We start from the raw sequence: 23,605 nt of genomic DNA, 5'->3' as shown, positions 1-23,605 counted from the left end.
AACAAGAGGACCAAACTGGATCCTCAAGTTGCTTTTCTGGCTGTTATACTGCTCAAATCTTTTCAACCCCAAATTTACAGAAAGTTAAATAAATACCTTTCCCAATTTCTCAGAGAGATCGCCACAGAGTTTGTATTCTTTTGCATTCCTCAAACACTTCAGAGAGAGCTTCGGCACATTACATTCCAGGTACGTTTTAGCCAGAGCCAGATATTCCATTTGAATAGCTCTGGAATAAATCAGATGTATTTCAAAGCATCATAAACATCTGTGGGTCGACATTTTTTTTGCATGAAAACAGAGTGCTCCAGGAAGAATGGAAGTCAGAAATGCATGACTACACTAAAGGTAGGCTCTCTCACAGAGGTCAAAGTTCTCAGATGTCTGAAACAGATTAGAAGTTTCAATCTGAAAGCACGTTTTAGCTACCCACAAACACAGATTCAATAGTTTTCTTTTAAGAAATAACATTATGGGATATAGAATCATAGAATTATAGCACAAAAGGAGGCCATTCTTCCCATCGTGTCTGTGCCGGCTCTTTGAAAAGAGCTATCCAAATCAAATCCCCCCCCACCCCCGCTGCGCTTTCCCCATAGCCCTGCAAATTTGTTCTCCCCAAATAATTATCTACATCTCTTTTAAAAGCTGTTATCAAATTGGCTTCCACCACCCTTTCAGGCAATGCATTCCAGATCTGAACAACTCACTGTGTAAAAAAATTTCTCCTCACCTCCCCCTCTGTTTCTATTTTAGAAACAACTATTTTAAATCAGTACCCTTCGGTTACCGACCCACCCGCTAGTGTTCACGCTATCGAATCCCCTCATAATTTTGAAAACTTTTAATTCTCCTCTTAACCTTCTCTGCTCCAAGGAAAATAATCCCAACTTCTCTAGCCTCTCCTCATAACTGAAGTCCCTCATTCCTGGTACCATCCTGGTAAATCTCCTTTGCACGCTCTCCAATGCCTTGACATCCAGTGTTTTATAAAATTCATCATATAGTACATAGGTAGTTTGGGACCTATTTGCATGCGACTTCCAGGAAGGTGGAAGACGAACTAGATGGACCTTGGTCTTTTTTCGTCTAGCGTTTCTTATGTTCTTAATGTAATTCATCAATTGCACCCAAAAAATGTTTGCCAAAAGAAAAGCATCCTTGCTACAGCATGGAACAGAAATTTATGGATCCCAACCACAGAGCTATAATGAAGCTACATTGTAATTTGTTCCCATTAATTTCAAAAAACATTTGCCAACAACCTTGCCTGTTGCCCCTTTTTTTTGGTTTTATTCCTGGATTAAGTCATCCACAAAATACACAGTCACTACATTTTATAGCATATCCTGTGAAGCGATATAATAATAATCCTTGTGTTTGACAGAGGGCCTTATCACGTTATTGAGACGTGTCAAAGCGCTTCACAGGAAGTACTGTAAAGTGGATTGATGGAATATTTTGTGGGCGATAAAATGTCCTCCCAATGTGAAAGGCACTATATCAATTGTAAGGATGATTATTATTATTATTGCAAAAAATAGTTCCATTTGTTTGGAAATTGATTTATTTAAGTTTCAGGTTTTTTTTAAAAAATAGTCGATCGCCACTAGGTGGCTTCTCGCACGTGTTCAATAAAAACAAAAAACAGGAGCGATATTTACTGCAGGTCAAGTTAAACATTATAGTTAATATTTTTATTTCCAGATGCATGAAATACTTTGTTCATCTGGTTTCGTTTTCAATTTGACTCAACGATGCAATTCTATCACCCTTTCCTCTCGTCTTTATGGTCATGAGTGCCACCTAGCGGAGCTCCCTGCTAGAAATAGTCAAAATCAAAGGTATTGACACTTTGTCCATCTCTTGTTAAATGGAACAGATCTCCACCCGAATCCTCCTGACGTGAAAAATACTATATAGATGCAACTTTTGGTTGTTGTAATCACTTACTTTTGGCTTCTTTTTTTCGTCTGAACATTGAGCACAGCATCATGAGCTAATGCAAGCTTCTCCTTTTCAATCTCACCACCTTTCTGGTAACACTTGGCAGCAACCTGAAATAATGAAACAAAAGTCTTTTAAAATTATTGGCAAGAAAGAGAAACCTCATCACTGCAAATCATCAACATTAATTAAAACTGCTTTTACATGTTATAAGGCACGATTCAACATCTGCTGTTCTTAGATGAACCCATTTTGTTACTGTGGCTCGTCAATATTCAAAGAATAAACTTTTTTTCTTTTGGTCAGCCACGGAAACCCTTCGCCATGCTTAAGAGTATCCGAACCAAGCTTTCCATGCATCCCACCTAGTCCTGTAGCTCAGTGATTAGAGTACTCGCCTCGCAAGCAAGAGACCTAGGCTTCTATTCCCGGCAGGGCGAAATGTTGGCCAAGTTTCTTTACTCCACACACCTCTGTTTACCTAGCAGTAAGTAGGAACCCAGATGTTAGTCGATTGGCGGATCGTTTTTCCAGGGATCATTATCCCTCAAGAAAAAGTAACATAATAATTTGGTCACTCAATCCATGACTGTTTGTGGGACACTGTTGTGCACAATTGGCTGCCGCATTTCGCCCACAAATATACAGTCAATTCCCTTTACAGTATATTCTGTGAAGCATTTTGAGTCTTCTAGAAGATGTGAAAAATGCTATATCAAATGCAAGGATTATTATTACACATGGAAATCCCAGAGACAGATTGTTGGAATGGAATCGGCACTCTCTCCCTGGAGGGACGCATCCTGTATTAGGAAAGTATTAGGCAAGAGCCAAGGCTTGAGGACTGCAGAGTGTGTGTTGGGGCACTGCTGGAGGCTAACCAGCTGAAACCACATAACTTGCCATTGATATTGCTGTCCGGCAAGCCTTCCTGCAATTTGTCCAGCTACGACCACCCTACCCGTTAGGGCTTTGGCTTGCAGGGTTAACAGGAGCTGAGTGGGATTACTCTCTGTCCCAGTGACAGGTCTGCCCTTCCATGTCCTGCCGATGAACCAGGCTGTGCTGTGCTGTCAGCAGTAGTGCCCTGGAATACTGCAAACCTGCCTGGCTAAGGAACTAGACTACATAGACTGCCACAGAGACTGGCTCAATTGTGACATTCCATTGCCAGGCATGTCACCTTGCAGCCAGTTCAGCTCCAAGCAGATCCATTTACCTCCCCTCCTGCCAGCCCCCAAGGAGGATAGTCACTAGTTGGTCGTTCGACATTTGACAAGCGCAGGTTCGAGCCCTCACTACGTGGATGGTAGATACAAGGAACTCTTTGCAATCTTTCGCGAGAGCATTGCCACCGTCTTTCTGTCCACAGTGTCAGACACATGTTCTTTCCCATTAAGCGATGGTTCCATCAGCTGGAGGTGCAGAGTTTAAGCAGCAGTTTAAGCCTCTCTGGAGGCCAATCAAGGTGGATCCAGGCTCTGGACGTACGAATGTGTGTTCACAATCTCAGACTCCAGGTAGCGTCTTCCAGCAGTTTCTTCCCCCAAGACTTAAGAGTTTCCTCATCAGCTATCTGGCAGGCATCTGACTTCAGCGTGGTGGGCAGACCTTTACAGGACAGCTTGTGATGTGCCAGCCACCTTGATGTTTTTGAGGGGTCCAGTACCGGTTCCAAGTCCAGTACCGCATACCAGGCGTACTCAGCACCAGCTGCTCAATCTAGGTCCTCATGAGGGGCCTTAGCAAATAGACGTGCCCGCTGTGAAGCCGACTCTGCTTCCAGGGCGTTTAAGAACATAAGAACATAAGAATTAGGAGCAGGAGTAGGCCATTCGGCCCCTCGAGCCTGCCCCGCCATTCGATAAGATCATGGCTGATCTTCAGACCTAACTCTAATTACCCGCCCTATCCCCATATCCTCTAATCCCTCTGTTTTTAAAAAAATCTCAGTCTCAGCCTTGAAGATGCTCAAGGACTGAGCATCTACAGCCTTCTGGGGTAGTGAATTCCATAAATTCACTACCCTCTGAGTGAAGAAATGTTTCCTCAACTCTGTTCTAAAAGGCTGACCCTTAATTTTAAGACTGTGACCCCTGGTTATAGATTCTCCTACCCGGGGAAACAGACCCTCAGTGTCTACTTTATCCAGCCCTTTAAGAATCTTATATGTTTCAATAAGATCTCCCCTAATTCTTCTGTACTCTAGAGAATACAGCCCTAGTTTATTCAGCCTATCCTCATAGGTCAGTCCCCTCATCCCAGGAACTAACCGAGTGAATCTACGCTGCACCCCCTCCAGGGCAAGTATGTCCTTTTTTAAATAAGGAGACCAAAACTGCACACAATACTCTAGGTGCGGTCTCACCAAGGCCCTATACAGTTGCACCAAGACTTCCCTACTCTTGTACTCTAAACCTTTTGCAATGAACGCTAACATGCCGTTCGCCTTCTTAGTTGCTTGCTGCACCTGCAAACTAACTTTTTGAGACTGGTGTACAAGGACACTCAAATCCCTCTGCACACTAACACTATCTAATCTCTCCCCCTCTAGAAAATAATCTTGTTTTTCTATTTTTTCTACCAAGGTGAATAACTTCACACTTCCCCAACAGGTAAGTGTAGGCCGGAGCCCTCCCTCCCTGTAGCAGCTTCCCATGTCTGCCACAAATCCACCTCACTGCTTGATCCTGGACTTTGCAGATGGGTCGGAGAAAGCTTCTCCCCTGCATCCTTAGGATCTCAGATTCATGAAGCAGGACTGTTTTTACACAGGTCTTGTAAGCCATAAGCTTGACCTGCATTGGGACTTTACTGTCCTTGAAGAGGGATGAGCATGACCAGAGTGCCTTTCACCCCTTCTCAGGACAGCGTCCAGGCTGAAGTTCGGTCTTGTTTACCCAAAACTATGTTTTCAACCTCACTTCCGTGCCATGACCCACTCTGCCTTTCATCACCTCCGCAACATCACCTGGCTCGGCCACCGTCTCACACCGCAGGCTGCCGATACCCTCATACATGCTTTCATAATATTGAGGCTCGACTATGCAAACTCCCTGTTTGTCGGCCTCCCCAAATCCTCCCTCCACAGGCTGCAGATCATTCACAACTCTGCAGCCCATGTCCTCTCCCGCATCAGGCTCCGTGACCATATCACCCCCATCCTCGTCCTACTCCACTGGCTTCCCATCACACAGAGGATACAGTTCAAGATCCTGGTCCTCACCTTCAAAGCCCTCCATGTCTTGTTCCCCCCTACCTCTGCAACCTCCTAATCCCCTACTAACTTGCCCACACCCTCCGCTCAGTGGGCTCTGGCCTGCTTCACGTCCCCCACCTCGCCCGCCCCATCAATGGCAGGCAGGCCTTCAGTCACTCTGCCCCCACCCTCTGGAACTCCACCCCGCAGTCCCTCCACCTCGCCCCCTCCCTTGTCTGCTTCAAGACCTGTCTCAAGACCCTCCTCTTCGACTGTACCTTCCATCACCCTCCCTCACCCCTACCCTCCATCCTCCCCGATCCCAACCCCCAGCTCGGGTCCGAAACACTGATTGTCCAGCACCTTCGGACGTCCTCCCGATGTGAAAGGCGCTATACAAATATAATTTTGTTGTTGTTGTTAATGGGTTTTATGGTCCTGTCATAGTCTTTTAGTTTGAATGATAGTGAGTTTATCATTGTCATTGATAGGGTAAAAACATCACATAGGCACAGTTAAGTATGTACTCCCATGTCTTCCAGTTTCTTCATGAAGCACAAGGTCAAAAGCCTTGCGAAAGTACACCACAAGAATAACACCAAAACACAAAATACTGCAGATGCTGGAAATCTGAAACAAAAACAGAAGTCGCTGGCAACACTCAGCAGGTCAGGCAGCATCTATGGAGAAAGGAAAACGAGTCAACTTTTCGGGTTCACGACTCTTCGTCAGAACTGGGGAAAGTTGGGAGGGAGAAGTCATCAAACACAAGAAGGGAAACAGATGTGCCCAGTTCTGATGAAGGGTTGTAGACCCGAAACGTTGACTCACTTTCCTTTCTCCATAGATGCTGCAAGAATAACACTAGCAGGCATTTATATAGCACCCTGCACAAGGTGGTGTTGGGGAGCTCTACATAGATGTATTACTATGCTCTGTATTGTCTGGCTTATGCAGAGCACCAGAGTTACCAGGAAACATTTTCTTTATAGATTATGAATGAACAATTAGTGTTCTTAAAATTGGATTTGTCTTGCAGTGTTTTCAAAGAAGACTATTTTGTGAACTGACTTATTTATCAGAGGTCTTCCCTTTCTAAAGGAGGCATGATGTTTAAAAGAGAGGTCTTTTATAACGCTCTGAGATGCCGTCCGGCGTGGAGGGCGCTATATACATCCAAGTTTTTGTTGTTGTATATGAATTAGTAGGTTAAAAATTATAATCCTCACAATTGATATAGAGTATTCAAGCGCTCCGGAACGCCAGCCCATATGAACGGTGCTACAAGTTGTTGTAGTTGTTGTAGAGTATTCACATCGGGAGGAAGTCTCAAAGCGCTTCACAGGATCCACTGTAAAGTGTATCAACTGTATCTTGTTGGTGGGTTACTTAAAAGTGCATTTTTACAATTGATAGAAAATGGATCTCTGGGAATCTGACCCATTCCCCAATATCTGTCTCTAGGGAATGGATAAACAGTCACAATGGACGTCAGGTTGACACTATTGAAGTTAATTACTGTTGTGCAAATTGGTTGTCATGTTCACAGTTACTTAATTTTACAGCATTATCTGTAAAGCACTTTGATACGTTTTAGTGTTATAGGCACTTTTGCAAATGTAAAAATTATTCTTCATTAATTTTAAATTCTGTTGAGCACAAGACTCAATCTGAGACCTGTTGAGTGATGCTTTCCTTTGTTTGCCCTGTGTATTCTCTTCCCAATTTTAACCTTCAAAGCCTCATACCCTGAAATCTGACTGAAAGGACAGGCAGCACTGGACTATTCCCACTCTAAGGCTGGAGGTAGAAGGGACGTCAATGGGAGAAGGAAACCATAAAAAATCTTTTCCACTTCCTACTCGTTAGGCATCTTCCCTGAAACATCAGGTCACCAACTTGTTGCCCAGTGAAGTCAGTTATAATCAATCTGTGATCTTAATGATAAACCTTGCATTTGATATAATGCATTGTCGCAAAATCAAGACATCTCAAAGTGCTTCACAGGATATACTTCTAAAGTAGATTGACTGTGTATTTTGGGGCACGTGTGGCAGCCAATTTGTGCACAGCAGTGTCTCACAAGCAGCCGGGGAGTGAGTGACCAATCTTATTTGGGGATTGTTGGCCAGGACACCAGCAGAAATTCCCTTCTCTTTTCAAATAGAGGCATGGGATCTTTAATGTCCACCTGAACAGTCAGATACACCTCAGTTTAACGTCTCATCCAAAGGACAAAGAGCTTGTGGCTTTTTGCAAAATTAGGGAACCATGCAGAAAACTACAATCTCACAATAAGAGCTTTAAGAGTTGAAAAATATGGTTCTGACAAAAGGGAGATTATCTAAAATGTAGTACCTGCTTAATTCTGCTGATGTAGGTATTCTCCACATATGGGTATTGTATAAAAAGCCAATGACCACAGAAAAATTGCAATATCCTAAGTGTGTGGAGGATGCCAAATAAGGAAGAATCACTCATTGGAATGAACTGACACTAAACAAATACATTTGTAGTTCAGTATTTAGTACTCACCTTCCAACACTGATGCTTGGCAAAGTAATCTCCTCTTTCTACCCATTCTTCATTTGTTGAAGTTTTAACAAACATGCTGTCATCAAGCTCTGCAGGTAGAAAACAGGTTTGTTTATTTCAATGATAATAATCCTATAATTTTTACATTTTGTACCATGCCTTTCCACATCAGGACGAAATCTTAAAAGTGTTTCACAGGTTTTACTGTAAAGTGTAGTGACTGTGCAATTTATAGATAAAATGTGGTAGCAAATTTGCCCACGTACCAATTTCACAAACAGCCATGGAGTGAGTGCCCAAGTTTATTTGGGGAATTGTTGGCCAGAACACTGGGAAAAACTCCCCTTCACTTTTCGAATAGTGCCATGGGATCTTTAACATTCACTTGACTCTGTTTAACATCTCATCCAAAAGACAGCACCTTCAACAATGCAACATAACCCCAGCAATACATTAGGGTATCAGTCTAGAAGATCTGACATGAGTGAGGCTTAAGCCTATAATCTTCTCACTTGGGAAGCAAGAGTGGTATCATGTGAATCAGGCTAACACCCAACACCCAATTTAAACAAAAGCTTTCCTTCCCCACAAGATAAATTTACTTCTCCATAAGCAGGAGACTAGTAAAGAGGTAACATCCTAACACTAAGATAAACTGGTTATTAATTCTAGTTTGTTTCAATAGGAGGTGGAGTATTTTGGTGCCAAATTCATTCGTACCTTTGTTCTCATCTGGTTTAACAACTTTGACAAAACCTCTTTTGATGAAATATTCAAATGCTGGGCCACGTTTTCCTTTATTTTCATCGAAGATCCATAGGTTGACCCTGGCTCTGGTAAAGGCTGTGTACAACTGCTTTAGTTCCCCATTCAGGAGCTAATGTGCAAAGAGAAAGTATACATGTCACAAGAATTTCCCATTGACATTTTTGAGGAGGCATAGTACAAACCGGAACAAGAACTAGGAATCCACTCATCAACTGAATAGTGCTACATCCACAATTTGGTAAGATATTTGATATGTAGCTGGTAACAGCATTCAACCACATTTGTAAACTTGTGTTTCAAGATCCTAAAGGGTAGGGGTAAACTGAACCCTAATAATTTTTTTTTAGCAAGGTAAACAAAAAAATCTAAAAGGGCACAAATTCAAGCTCAGAATAGGAAAGGTGAATGTATGGAACTCACTACCCCAAAGGGCTGTTGACACTCAGTCCTTGAACATATTCAAGACTGAGATAAATAGATTTCTTATTGCAAAAGAGATTAAGGGATATGGGGATAAGGCAGGGTCAGGTTAATAATAAATAATAATAATAATCCTTGCATTTGATATAGCGCTTTTCAAGTCGGGAGGACGTCCCAAAGCGCTTCACAGAATATACTGTAAAGTGAATTGACTGTATATTTGTGAGCGAACGTAGCAGCCAATTGCGCACAGCAATGTCCTACAAACAGTCGTAGATTGAAAATGACCAATTTATTATTGTTTTTGTTTTTTGGAGGGATTATTATTAGGCGTGTAGAGTAAGGAAACTTGCCCAAGGTTTCGCCCTGCCTGGAATTGAACTCAGGTCTCTCACTTGCAAAGCGAGTGCTCTAACCACTGAGCTACAGGACTCCATTAGGTTATTAGATGGAGTTAGATTAGAAGATCAGCCATGATTGAATGGCGGGGCAGGCTCAAAGAGCCGAATGGCCTACTCCTGCTCCTACATGTTATGTTAACCGATAGTGCATATTCAATAACTTTATTCAAAGTGATAAATACTGTACATATAATACATCCCAAATCCTACCACTTCCAATGCACACTCCTCCCCCCCCACCAGCTCGACATCCAACCTCATCCCTGTAAAGCACTCGAAGACATGACCCTAAGTCAAGGCTGCTATAAAATGGCTGCTGTATCAAGGTTGCTGTTGTCCTACCACGGGAGGTGGTGGAAGCAGATTTTGTAAGCAAATTCAAAGGAAAATTAGACAGCTATTTGGTGAAGAATTCCAAGGGAGGGGTGTGAGAGATGAAAGTAAGGCCCTTTTGACCTAGGACTGGTCAGTGGGACTGCAAATTGCCTTCCAGTCTTGCACATTCCCACATCCCTTCACTTCTGCAGGTCTTTTTAAGTACTGCAGAATACTGGCGTACAAAGAAAGACAAAATTTAAGAATTTTCCAAAATTCTAAACGTTTGTACATTTTAAGGCTATGATGATAATAATAATCCTTACATTTGACATAGAGCCTTATCAGGTCTTCGACACGTCTCAAAGCGCTTCACAAAATATATTGTAAAGTGAATTGACTGTATAAAATGATGTATAAAATTTGATAATGATGAGAAATTTCAAATCTCAGGCCAGCTCTTTCCCCTGCACACAGAGCAGGCTACAATGCAGCGTTCTTCTCTTTCCCCCAATCCAATCCAATTCACACTTTGTTCTGTCTAATCAAGCAGTAGTGTGCTCCTGGTTCAGTAAGGCCTCAAAATAAGTAGACGAGTGAGTTGCATAGGATGCAAATCGCCGAAAAAGACATCTCCATGCTTCTCGTGGAATGATGAATAATTGTATGGAAATTGAACGAATGAATGAATGATAGATGACTACTAACAAATTAGTCAAAAATAGCAAACCAACAGGTAGCAAAGCTTAAATTGTATCTGCAGGCACACCCCTTAGAAAATTTACAGGAACCTTTTTGCTTCACATAAATTTGCAGTCAGCGTGTGTATATGTACACATTAATTAAGTGAATTAAACGAATTGCACCTTGTGTAGTTCTGCATTGAATTCAAGAGGTCTGGTCTGAGAAACAATATCTTCTATTGGTTGCTCCAGTAACTGTGCATGCTGGTCTGTTGATTGAGGTGAAGGTTGGAAGGAGGATATTATTCTCCATTCCTTGTCAGCCTAAAGACACAAACACATAAAATGAGATTGCTCAAGGCTTTTATATCAGAACATTGTAGAATTGAATCACAATTTCACAAGGAAGAACAAAAAAAGGACAGTGGAGAAAACAAGGAATTTCGTCTCTCAAATAAGTAAAGTATTTTTGATTAGTTACAAGTTTTAAATACAGTGCAAGCTGGCTAAGCTGGATGCATCAGGGACGGACATTTTGTCCGACTTAAGAGGTGTCTGAGGTTAACCGAAATACCATTCCGCCAACACCGTATAACAAAATGTTATAATGAATGTTAATGAACCAATGTTAACTAACTAATTAAAGGTTAAAATACTCATAGAATTCAGTAAAATCCATGGTTGTACACTCTACCTTGCTAAGCCAGTCCTGAACCTTGGCATCTTGTTTGACCGTCAACTATCCTTTCTACCCCATATCTGCGCCATGACCCGCTCCGCCTTCCCCCACCTCCGCAACAAAGCCCGGCTCCGCCACTTTCTCACAGCACAGGCCACCGAAACCTTCATACACGCATTCATTACATCGAGGCTCGACTATGCAAACTCATTGCTTGTCGGCCTCCCCAACTCCTCCCTCCATAGGCTGCAGATCATCCGGAACTCTGTAGCCCGTGTCCTCTCCTGCACTAGGCTCTGCGACCCTATCACCCTCATCCTTGCCCAACTTCCCATCACACAGAGGATACAGTTCAATATCCTGGTCCTCACCTTCAAAGCCCTCATGGTTTTGCTCCCCCCTCCCTCTGCGACCTCCTAAACCCCTACCACCCTGCTCACTCCCTCTGCTCAGTGGGCTCTGGTCTGCTTCATGTCCCACGCCTCGCTCGCCCCACTATTGGCGGGCGGGCCATCTGCCACTCTTCACCCACCCTCTGGAACTCCATCCCGGAGTCTCTGCGCCTCGACTCCTCCCGTGCCTCCTTCAAGACCCATCTCAAGACCCTCCTCTTCGACCGTGCTTTCGATCTCCCTGCTGCCCCTCCTGCCTTCCACCCTCCCCGATCTTCAGCTTGGGTCCGAAACTCTGTCTGTCCAGCTCCTTGGGACATCCTCCCGACGTGAAAGGCGCTATACAGATGTAATTTCATTGTTGTTATAAAATATATTTATCTTTGTTTGGCAGCAAATTACAGTTCAGTACTTTCCCGCCCCCAGAGGAGTGGCGGCACCTCCTCCCTCCCATTGCCCATCCCATTGGATGGGAAGGAGACCAATTTGTGGCGGCTTTGAGGTGATTGACAGACTGAAGCCACTTGTGAATGTTTGGACTCGGCCATTGACAGGTGGCTCAGCTGTCAATCAATGACTTTGTGACTCCTCCCATTCCCTCCCTTGTTCTTCCCTGTTCCTCCACTGAATGACAGCACAACTCCAGCTGCTTGTGAATGGCTGGAGTCCACTGTCAATCACAATTTGACTCCTCCCATCTACATCTGGGAGTCCCTTGTGGCTGAAGGCTCGATACGCAGAAGGCCCGAGTGAGGGCATTCAGCAGTGACCAGAGTGGTATTTTACTGGGATTAACAGGATTTTCATCCGAATTAACAGCCATATATATGTAACTCGTGTAAGCCTAAAAAATTAAATTGCTTGAGAATTTAAGTAAACTTACTTCCGAATCTGTGAAGAAATTGTAGAGGAGGACATCATCAAACTCCAACCCTTTGGCTTCATATATGGTCAGAACAAGGGCCAGGTTAAGCTCTTCTGGTATCATCTCTTTTGCCTTTTCGTTTGCCACCAAAATGACCTACAAGATTAAAACAAGGAAAATAAGTCAGGCCTTCAATTTACCCAGAAGTCACAGTGTGAAGTGCCAATGCCTATATATCTTTGGCTTGAAATTCCTCATGGATCCAGATTCATTCTATCTACATATCATTTCAGATTATTCAGAATTTTGCAAATTCTTTAACGGTAAATTTTGAAGTTAGTTTTATTTAAGTTCTTATAAGAACTACAGAAATACCATCTCCAGACTCCGAGAGCCTAAGGCTCCCCAGAGGATAGAGTTCAAGATCCTATTCTCACATTTAAATAACTCCAGTGTTTGCTATCTCTGCAACCTCCTTCACCTTTACCAACCAAGCCATTCACTTTGCTCGGCCTATTCCAGGGCCTCTGCTCAATCCACCCCACAATTGTCAGGTTGGCTTTCAGTCACGACACCTGCTCTCTGGAACTCCACTCCCAGGTCCATCAGACTCCCTCCCTCCCTTCTTTCAAGATCTGCCTCAAAACACATCTCTTTGACTGCACTTTCAGTCAACACCCACCCCTCCTCCCGTTCTGGTGCCCAGCTGGAATTGTCGAGCATGAAAAGCAAATGTAAATTGTATTGAAATGTAAATCTAGGCCCAGGTGGAATTTCTTGCCAAGTATTTTAAAACTGATCATTTTCAAGGAATCAAGACCTTTACACAAGTTTTGCTTTTTGGTGAGAGACCAAAGGCTGCAATACACTACCAAGATTTAATAGAAGAGAATAAGAAGTGTTTACGTTGTGTGAAGCTTAGGAGGAAGGTAAGACTGAGGAGGGAAAGAACAAGTTAGGGTAGAAAGAGAGAATATTTTTTTTNCAGTAACCGAAAGTACATCAAACCAACTCAGAGAAGCACAGTAGAGTGCCCAGGAATTCTAATACAATTTCGCATTAATGAATATCACAAATTAGATCCTTATTCAGAAAATAAATGAGTAAGTTTATGTCAAAGAGAAATTGGAAGGAGAAAGCTAGAGAAGGAAAAAGCTAGAGAAGGATCAGGTATTGGACAACAAGGCCTCTCTTGGATTCTATCCAATAAATAGCTGCATGTCTGAGAGGACCTGGCCTTTTCGGCTGCTGACAGGAAATCTTGCCACGAGTGTGGACAAAGACAACTGAAGCAGAGAGAAAGGAATTTTTCATAGATAAATGGAAACCTGATGAGCTCCAAATTCTATTGGCTGGGATTTTCGTTTGTTTCCTCTCAGTAAAATAGCCAAGTCGCTGACACTGCAAGAGTCCAACAGAGAGGGTTGTGGTCCATCAAACAGGCCAGTGTCTTTGGGCAGGCGGTCAAAGGACTCAGGAAAGTAGTACTGGAGAAGGTCCACTACTCCAGAGGCCAGATTCAAAATACCTAAAATCAAACAAGAACCTTGTATCAACACAATAAAAGCAGAACCTAGTAGATTCATTACATTTCGCTTGAATTCATTACATCTTAAAAGACCAAATGGTAAATTGTAATCTTTTAATCAAGAATTCGGGCCTAATGGCCTTTCTCTTTGCTTGTAAACATGCCAAGATTTTATGAAAGGTATTTAGCAACAACAATTACAATTGTATAGCGCCTTTCATGTTGGAAGGACGTCCCAAGGTGCTGGACAGTCAAGGATTTGGAACCGAGCTAGGGGTTAGGATCCCATTAAACATTTTAAATAATTAAAAAAAAATTTAATTACATTTTTTAATTAACTGAGGGTTCTCAAGTAGCAAACTTGCTGCACACTTATACCTGCGTTGCCCTGGTCTTAAAAACAAAAATGATTTTGTAGACATTACCTGAACACTGTTTTATTAAATTTATCAAAGTAATACCTGAATGTGATCGGTAGTTTTGATGCAGTTGGTATATTCTCTTTGGTACCCTTACATTGGATTGTTGCTTGATACTGGCATAATAGAACAGGGAACGCAAGTCACTGAAGCGAAAAGCTACCCCTTTCATGATGCTTTGAGCAGTGTCCCCAGTAAGGAACATGGAATTTGGATCATTAATGCATTTCATGAGCAGGGCAAGCTCTGCCTGGGTAAAATCCTGTATCTCATCTCCATATAGTTCATGAATAGACCATGGTAGTTCATCCAACTTGGACAAACGCAGTGACAGGCTGCGTAGCAAGTCTTCCTCATCAAAACATCCTCGCTGTGATTTTATTTGCTGGTACATGAGGAAGAGACGGTGAATTTCACTTCTATCTTCTTGGAAGTTTGGGGCCCTCTTTTTTCCCAGGTTAATATACTGTTCCAATGTAAGATAACCACGAGGACTAGTTAACGCTTCAATGGAACCCTTTAGAAAAGATCTGATCTCTTTCCACACCAAAGCTGGGTTGTACTGAGGTTTGCCTTTCATCATTTTCGGCCACAGGTCATGGGCAAATACCTCATATGTCACAAAGATGCGGGAATCATGTTCTTTGCTGTGACCCTCTGCAGCTTTGTGTTCATCATCTGGAAAGTCATCCTCGTGATCATCTTCCTCGTCTTCATCTACTAAATCTGGCACCATAGTATCTTCACAAACAGACCAGCCCACAATGCTCCTCTTCAGACTACCGTCTTCATTTCGTGGGAAAAATGGGTCTGGCAGGGAGGCATCAAGTAGCAATATCAGTTGCTTCGAGGTAATGAACAGGGGGAAGTTCTCATCTTTAATGTCCTGAAGTCTGTGAACCGTAGCATCTGGTGCTTTGAAGTGGCCGGTAGCCTTGGTGGATTTGGTAAGCTCGACGAAGTTTCTTAGGACCTCCTGGCACAAGACATGATTTTTGGTAACAAAGACCTGATGTAAATTTTCCAGTTTGTCGGTTCCATCAGGATTCATTGGTGCGTCAGACTGACTAGTTATCAACTCGTGGTTATCCAGGCAAGAAAGTGCCATTCCATTACATTCTGCATTACAGCTTTCATCCTCACAGTTTATGTCTTTATCACCATCATCAAGGGGCTCTGCTCCATCATCTGCTGTTGCAGTATCTTTCTCATCATCAACCTCCTCCTCCTTCTTAGGCTTCCTTCTGTACCCAAGTTGTCGAACAAGCCAGGGCCCTCCAACCTCTTGAGCTTTTTCCCAGTAGGTCTGAAATTTTTTCCAAAGCCTGTAAAGACAGCAAGTAGTCTTCCCAGTTCCACTTCTTCCTATCAAAATGATGGTTTCTAACGGCTTAGGGACTAGGTCAATTATTGCATACTCCAGCTCTCCTACTCTGAAAGGGTATTCAGCTTTAGACTCTATATCAGTAATGATGTTTAAAGCCATGTTGGTGCTGAAGCTATGAAACTTCATGATGTTATACTCTGTCTCCACTGCACTAGCAGGTGGAAAATATTCAGGTAATAAATTCTCTTTCATTTCTTCCCAGTCAACATATTCCACAAAGAACAATGGGATCCTTTTTTGGACGCTTAAACTGGAACTAAGTGGCACTTCATTTATCACTTTAAGCTTTTTCCTGAGAATGCACGATGACCCTCTGTTATAAGCACTATGGACCATGTCCAAAGCATGGTTAAGTTTGTTGTGGTCTAGGACAATGTCCCAAATTCGAATAATCTCACTGTATACCCTTCCTGTGGTCCTCTCCGCATGGTGAGAGGACAGCTCCGTTTCAAAGATCTTCTCTGGCTTTTCACTGCAACGCGGGGAGAAATCTACTGCGAGTTCCCACAGCATTCTTCCTCCTTTGTTAAGTTTAGCTTCGAAAAGCTTGATGGGGCTTTTCAGGTGCTTGAGCGGCTTCTGAAGACTCTGAGTCCATTCTCCGTTGCCAAGTTGTTGAATTACATTTATAGTTCTTTCTTTCATCCTCTGAGGTACATCTCTGCTACGAAGTTTCTTCAGCAATCCTGCTGTACATTCAATCTCCCAGGTCATGTTGTCAAGATCCAGGTCTTGTAAGTCAGTCACGTCTGGCTCTCCCTCGTTTTGTTGGGCGCCCAAAACTGTGTCACAATTAAAATAATCTGCAGTGCTGTTCATTACTACAGTTTCTACATTTTTATTTGTTCGTCCATTTTCAATTGTTGCATGAGGCAGCAAAGGCTTTGAAAAGCTCACCTCTGTTGGCGTCTCAATCGCATTGACATGTTGTATCAATTTTGCAATTTCACACATCAGGACTTCTTCTCTCGTCAATATTTTGTTTGCTTCATTTTCCAGTTTAGAGGGAAGGGTACAATTAAGATGCTCCAAACCAACATTAGATGCTTTATCGCATGCCATGGTCTTCTGCTGAGAGGATTGCTTTCTGCTCTGGACGTTCTGCGCAAGCTTTGAAGAATGTGACTTCTGGCTCTGATCGGTTTGTTCTCTCTTCTTCCTGTTACGTGACCTAACCTTATTCCACATAAGAAGCCGAGGGTCTTGCTTTTTAATTCCATATGTAAACTCTTTCCCTCTCTTGTTCTTCATTTTGATTTTGATATCATACTTTGCTAGCAGATCCATTATTTCTTCATTATATCTTGAAGATGGTTTCTGGAATATTTTGTGTAATACAGTATTCCCTTCAACATCCTGACAGTTGGGATCAAGATACCGAAATGCAGAGGGGTCAGAACTATACGTCTTCAGCAGAAATTTCAGTATGTGCAAACCAAACTCATCTGCAGAGAGAATGAAAACAAAATTAATTTCAATTTTTTTGGGGTTAGGGTTAGGTATCAGGTGTCTGATATATGTGGAAACCCATCATCATGCTTAAGAATATCCAACCAAACAGAATTCAATCATCCCACCCACATGCAAATACAGTATATATATATATATCAACACTAGAACTCAACACTAAACTGCAAACAAATTTCACCACAACCCCTCCCACCACCAAAGAGGTGAATGAAAAGTGAAATCATTTTGCAGACTGCCGGGAGTTAAAAAGAGCTCAGCTACAGATCAACGGTTGATCTTCATTGATAGACAACAAATGACAAAGAATCTGCAGTCATTATTTGGTTTAATTAATACAATGCGAACAGACCGTCTGTTTGACCTGAATGGCTTTATGGTTTTCTGTTTTTTTTAGCAAAGTACTAAGCTTTAAGGGAAGTTAAATGATAAAATCAGATGATGAATTTTAGAAGCCATTTTAAATTATTTTACATTACTGGTACATTGCTTCTTGCAGACTGAAACTTAGATCTGCATTTTATGAGAAAGTCATTAATAAGTGGAAAACCATTAGAAAGTAGTGAAACATTCATTAGGATTAGACAACACATTTGGTTCCTGCTTATGACCTTTGTGTTCCAGAGCAATATAGATGGCAGCATGAAGAGGTGAATCTCCTGGAGTAAGAGAAATATCATGTGGATCTGCCCCATTGGCTACTAAGAGATGCACAACTTCAAAGTCCTCCTTTTCCAAAGACAGTCGGATTGGACGACTTCCATCACGAGGCAAGGCTATAAAGGCAAGAGAATATTAGATCATTAATACTGCAGGAAAAATGTTGGAAGAAACTACAAGAAGTAATAAGATACAAGTTAGAAACGTTAGAAAAAATTCTGATATCAAGTAGTTTACCTCCTCGATCTATTAAGTTCTGCAGCAAGTTCTTTCTGTTTTCATATTTGTCAAGATTAACAATGACAGTAGAAAGGTCCACATCTGAGAAGTCGCACTTCACAACAAGACCACCCTGCCCTCGACTCTTTCCATTACCTCCTCCAAGAAGCAAAAGCCAAGCTTCGTGCCATTTGTGATTATCGAGAAGCTGCTTGATCATGGTGCTTGCAACATTACTGTCAATTTCACATACAGTGACTGGGTTAATCTCTGTAAACAAAAATGGAAACACTGTTACATGGGTAGGTTATTGAATAGTGACACTGACTAAACCTAATTAGTTTTCGTATTGCAATTGAAAATCACAAATGTCTCAACATACTAAGCGTTAATCTTCTAACCCAACTATTGGTTTTAGGTATTCCTCTTTTCATAAAAATTGAAGATAGGTTTTTTAAAAAAATATGGAATCAAATATCACTCCAGCTCCACACAACTAAACAACTTTAAGTTTATCTTAATAGCAATACACATTCTTTGAACAGTAAATGCCTGATAACTTGACCCTGTTTTAACTTGTTACTACCAATTAAGTCATCATGCTGTCAATATCCTGGCCACATTTAATTATATGTTTATACCTATTCCCAACTCGCCACTCTGGATAACTCGTCACAGAGCCCTTTTCCTTGGAGTGGCGAGTTATGTGCAAATACAAGTTGTTGGGAGAAAACGGTATCAATATAAAATCTTAGGGTTATGATAAAACAGATTTTTCTCTTTTGTATTAATCCATATCTTTGACAGTGAATTATGAATAGTCAGCAGGATGTTGAAGGAAGTACCAATATAGCACTCTCAGATGGTACATGTTGGAATAATCGGTTATATGAGAGGTTGTCAATAATGAATCAGAACGATGGTCAGATAAAATCTCAAGAGAGGCAATTAGAAGAAATAGAGAAACACTAGCTGGGGTAACAGACAGATATGTGCTGAAAACCTGCATACGTTGGCAAAAGGAGGGAAAACTGAAGAAAACAAGGTAATCTTGGTTTAATAATAATTTGGTACTTCTATAGGTCTTGCATTTTTTAAAGATAATCCTTACATTTGATATAGCACCTCATCACGTTGTTGAGACATCTCAAAGCGCTTCACAGGATTTACTATAAAGTGGATTGACTGTATTTTGTGAATGAAACGCCGCAGGCAGTTTTCTGAGGGTAATAATCCTTTCAAAAAAAATAATAATTTGGTCACTCAATCCACAACTGTTAGTGGGACACTGTTGTGAGCAATTGGCTTCCCTGTTTCGCCCACAAAATATACAGTCAATTCACTTTACAGTAAATTCTATGAAGCCCCTTGAGACGTCTTGAAGACCTGATAAGGCACTATATCAAACGCAAGGATTATTACATAAGAACATAAGAAATGGTAGATGAAAAAAAAGACTAAGGTCCACCTAGTTCTCCTTCCACCTTCCTGGTGGTCGCATGCACATATGTCCCAACCTACCTATTTACTGTATCCCATGTTATTTCCCAAAATAAATATTTCCTAATCTGCGTTTGAAGGAATCAACATTTCTGCTTCAACCGTCTCCCTAGAGAGCCTGTTCCACAGGTTTACTATTCACTCACTGAATTAGTCTGTCCGTACATTAGTTCTGAATTTACTCCCCTTCAATCGCAGGCTGTGTCCTCTGGTTTTACTATTCTGGATTAGTTGAAACAGTTTCATGATCTACATTGTCTAGTCCTTTTAGAATCTTAAAGACAGCAATCATACCTCCTCTCAATCTTCTCTTTTCCAGGGTGAGCATGCCTAATTTACTGAGTCGCCCCTCATAGTCCAGTCTCTCCATTCCCTCAATCATTCTGGTTGCCCTCGTCTGTATTCTCTCGATTTCTCCCATAGTCTTTTTGTACTGCGGCGACCAGGACTGTATTCTAATTACGGTCTCACCAATGATTTATACAGTGGCAGGATTACCCCACTATTTTGGCTTGCTATTGATCTTCTGAGACATCCTAACATCTGGTTTGTTTTATTCACTGCCATAGACCATTGTTGCGAGAGCTTCAATTTATGGTCAATCAAGATCCCCAGGTCTTTTTATTTTCTATACCTATTATTTTCTTTCCATTCAAATAACAGGCCCTTCCTGGATTTTTTGTCCCCACGTGAAGTACTTTACATTTCTCTACATTGAATTTCATCTGCCCAATTCCCAAGTATGTTCAAATCCTGCTGTAACCTATTCTGTTTGGCTTTGCAATCTACCGTCTTCATTAGCTTGTGTCATCTGCAAACGTAGCCACTGTGCTTTATGACTCCTAGTTCCTAATCATTTATAAAAATATTAAACAAAAGAGGTCCCAAAAAAAGACCCTTGTGGACTCCATTGGTAACATCTTCCTAGTCTGATGACATTCCCTGTACCACCATTCTCTGGGTTCTTCCGTCAACCAGTTTGTGCATAGCAATGACCTGCAAACAGACTATGGAGTGAGTAACTAATTTTATTTGGGGGATTGTTGGTCAGGACACCATCACCAGTTCCATCGTCAAATCATTTCAAAATGTTCCTTTTAAAATATTCAGTTACAATTACTTTTTTTTTTAAATTACAGTCCAGCGCCCCCCCCCAGCCAAAAGAAAACACCAGAGGGCAGACCCACCAGCTGACGCAGCACTGAGGTGTGCAGCACACAAGTTCACAGGTTTGATTTTTGGACAAGCCTGTGTTAGTGGATGTCAGTTTTGGGCAATATTCTCCTCGGCATCTCTGGGTTAGGGAATGGGAAAAAAATCAGTGTTCCCATAATCAAAGAAAGATAGTCTTACTCTTCGCTGCTTCAATTGATGTTGGTCTTTTTATGAGCTGCAGAAAAAACACGTTTTCCAAATTAAAGATAACATTTTAAGAATTTTCGCAATTCTGCATCATCTTCAATTTTAAAACAAAAAGGCTAAGGACATCTCAAAGCACTTCACAGGATTTTACTGTAAACATGTAGTGACTGCATATTTGTAGGCAAATATGACAGGCAATTTGAGCACAATAATGTATAGCCATGAAGTGAATCACCAATTTTATTTGGAGGATTGTTGGCCAGGATTTCCCTGCAGAATATAGTTAAATATTGTGAGTAATGCCATTTCAAGTACTTTTTCAGCACCGTTGCTTGTTATTAGATAACCTGACCAACCTGTGAATGTGGACAACTGTTGTAGAAACATCTGGACTTCTCTTTGGGATAATAAGTTCCTGCAGGCTTTCTTGGTTGCTGATCTGCAAAACTGCACAAAACAAGCCGTAGCCTCTTCAAATGTGACAGCTGCACACCCCCTGCTGTTTGCCTCCATCTGATTCATTCCTTCTGTAAATTAGTTTTATATACGTTAAGAGCTTTCAACTAATTTTGCTGTAGAAGGAGGAGATAGCCGTTATTAGCAACCCTTTCTTTACCTGCCGACTCACTGGCTGTGGCTGAAATTGTTTCAGAGTGCTTGTTGATTACATCAATTGCTTTGAAGTTCTTACATTTCTTCAGATAATCAGTTGGAAGCTTGGTTAGTTTATCAGGAATTTGGGGATCTACTCCTAACTGCAGGAGAAAGCGAACATCTTCAGTCTGACCTACAATGAAACAAAAAAAATTGGAGGAAAATTATTACATTACCTGAATTTTGAAAAATAAGTGAATCATTTGACAGTAAAAGGGATAATGATAATAATTCTTGCATTTTATAGAACACCTTTCATGTCAGGAGGACATCTCAAGGCACTTTATAGGAATTACTGTTTGGTGATTTTTAACATCCATTGTCTATTCAGACAGATGGGACCACAGTTTAACATCTTATCCAAAAGATCGTACTTCCAACCATGCAGAGCATCCTCAGCAGTACACTGGAGTCAGTTTGGACTGAGTTCCAGGTCCCAATGTGGAGCTTGAACCCACAACTTTCCAACTTAGGCGAGAGTGCGTGCTACTAACTGAGCCAGGAAGATTACTGATTCCTGAATTTGATACAGTGCCTTTTCACATCAGCAACACATATCAAAGCTCTTCATAGGATATACAGTAAAGTGGATTGACTGTATTTTGTGGGGAAAATGCGGCAGCCAGCTTGCCCACAGCGATGTCCCACAAACAGCCATGGAGTGAGTGACCAATTTTATTTGGGGGATTTGTTGGCCAGGACATCAGGAGAGAGAAACTCCCTTCTCTTTTCGAGTAGCGCCTTTAACATCCACCTGAAGAGGCATACAGGACTTCGGTTTAATGGCTCATCTGAAGGACAAACAATGCAGCCCACCCCGAGCACTGCATTGGGAGTGTCAGCTTAGATGGGGTGATTTGAACAACAACAACAACAAGATTCCATTTATAAAGCGCCTTTCACGTCAGGAGGACGTCCCAAGGCGCTGCACAGTTGGGTCAGGACCCGAGCAGGGGGAAATGGTCAGGGTGAGGGTAGGGAAGGGAGGGAGCGAGGAGGGGGAAGAGAGTCGAGAGGGGAGCTGAAGGCTCGGTCAAAGAGAAAGGTTTTGAGACCGGCCTTGAAGGAGGAGAGGGAGGAAGCGGCGAAGGCACTGGGGGATAGAGTTCCAGAGCCTGGGGGCTGAGAGGCTGAAGGCCCGACCACCGATGGTAGGGCGATTGGGGCGGGGGACGTGGAGCAGACCGGAGCCGGAGGAACGGAGGGTACGGGCAGGTAGGTAGGGGGATAGTAGGTCAGAGAGGTAGGAGGGAGCAAGGCCGTGAATGGCCTTGTAGGTGAGGATGAGGATCTTGAAATCAATCCTCTGGGGGATGGGGAGCCAGTGGAGGCGAGCGAGGGTGGGAGTGATGTGGTCGCGAAGCCTGGTGCGGGACAGTACACGAGCTGCAGAGTTCTGAATGACCTGCAGCTTGTGGAGGGAGGTGGCGGGAAGGCCGGCGAGGAGAGAGTTCCCATAGTCCAGCCTTGAGGTGACAAAGGCGTGGACCAGGGTTTCAGCAGCGTGAGGGGTGAGGTAGTGCCGTAGTCTGGCGATGTTCCGGAGGTGATGGAAGGCGGTGCCAGTTGTGGTGCGGATGTGAGGGAGAAAGGACAGCTCAGGGTCGAACAAAACGCCGAGGTTCCTGACTGGCTTTGAGAGGTGGAGAGTGCAGCCTTGGATGCTGATGGTGTCAGCGCCTGAGGTGCGGAGGCGCTGACGTGAGCCAATCAGGAGGGCCTCGGTTTTTCGCACGTTGAGCTGAAGAAAGTTGTCTCTCGTCCAGGACTCGATGTCGGACAGGCAGCTGTCAGGACATCGGTGGTCGTGGAGTTGAGAGTAGAGGAGGAAAGGTAGAGTTGGGTGTCATCCGCATACATGTGGAAGTTAACCCATGTCTGCGGATGATGTCACCGAGGGGAGCATATAGAGGGTGAAGAGGAGGGGACCGAGGACAGAGCCCTGAGGGACACCACATGAGACAGTGCGGGGGGTGGAGGAGAAGCCATTTGTGAGACAAAGTGAAGACGGTGAGAAAGGTACGACCTAAACCACTCAAGGACAGTGCCTTGAAGGTTGAGGTGGGAGGACAAGCGGTGGAGTAGGATAGCGTGGTCGACCGTATCGAATGCTGCCGATAGGTCGAGGAGGACGAGGAGGCAGAGGGAGCCCTGGTCACAGATGGTCAGGATATCATTGGTGACCTTGACCAGGGCAGTTTCTGT

The 23,605-nt window shown here is 42.7% G+C and overlaps 1 protein-coding gene across 4 annotated transcripts in view; it reads right to left on the bottom strand.

Annotated features, from left to right (window-relative positions):
- The window catches only part of LOC103185509 (TPR and ankyrin repeat-containing protein 1), a 58,039-nt gene that overhangs the window by 12,813 nt on the left and 21,621 nt on the right, over positions 1-23,605 (bottom strand). For all 4 annotated transcript variants that reach the window (XM_007904049.2, XM_042332591.1, XM_042332592.1 and 1 more), the window contains exons 9-20: positions 21,363-21,533; positions 21,103-21,273; positions 17,903-18,154; positions 17,617-17,781; positions 14,194-16,983; positions 13,533-13,732; positions 12,223-12,360; positions 10,452-10,592; positions 8,402-8,558; positions 7,682-7,770; positions 1,954-2,057; positions 97-229 (exon numbers count right to left, since the gene is read on the bottom strand). In XM_007904049.2, the coding sequence (XP_007902240.1) occupies positions 97-229; positions 1,954-2,057; positions 7,682-7,770; positions 8,402-8,558; positions 10,452-10,592; positions 12,223-12,360; positions 13,533-13,732; positions 14,194-16,983; positions 17,617-17,781; positions 17,903-18,154; positions 21,103-21,273; positions 21,363-21,533 (4,511 nt within the window). The remainder of the gene's footprint in view (positions 1-96; positions 230-1,953; positions 2,058-7,681; positions 7,771-8,401; positions 8,559-10,451; positions 10,593-12,222; positions 12,361-13,532; positions 13,733-14,193; positions 16,984-17,616; positions 17,782-17,902; positions 18,155-21,102; positions 21,274-21,362; positions 21,534-23,605) is intronic.

The sequence above is a fragment of the Callorhinchus milii genome, unplaced genomic scaffold (genome assembly GCF_018977255.1).
Source record: "Callorhinchus milii isolate IMCB2004 unplaced genomic scaffold, IMCB_Cmil_1.0 Scaffold2, whole genome shotgun sequence".
Classification (NCBI taxonomy): domain Eukaryota; kingdom Metazoa; phylum Chordata; class Chondrichthyes; order Chimaeriformes; family Callorhinchidae; genus Callorhinchus; species Callorhinchus milii.
Note: the sequence above shows the minus strand (reverse complement) of the source record. Positions and strands in the feature narration are given on the sequence as shown.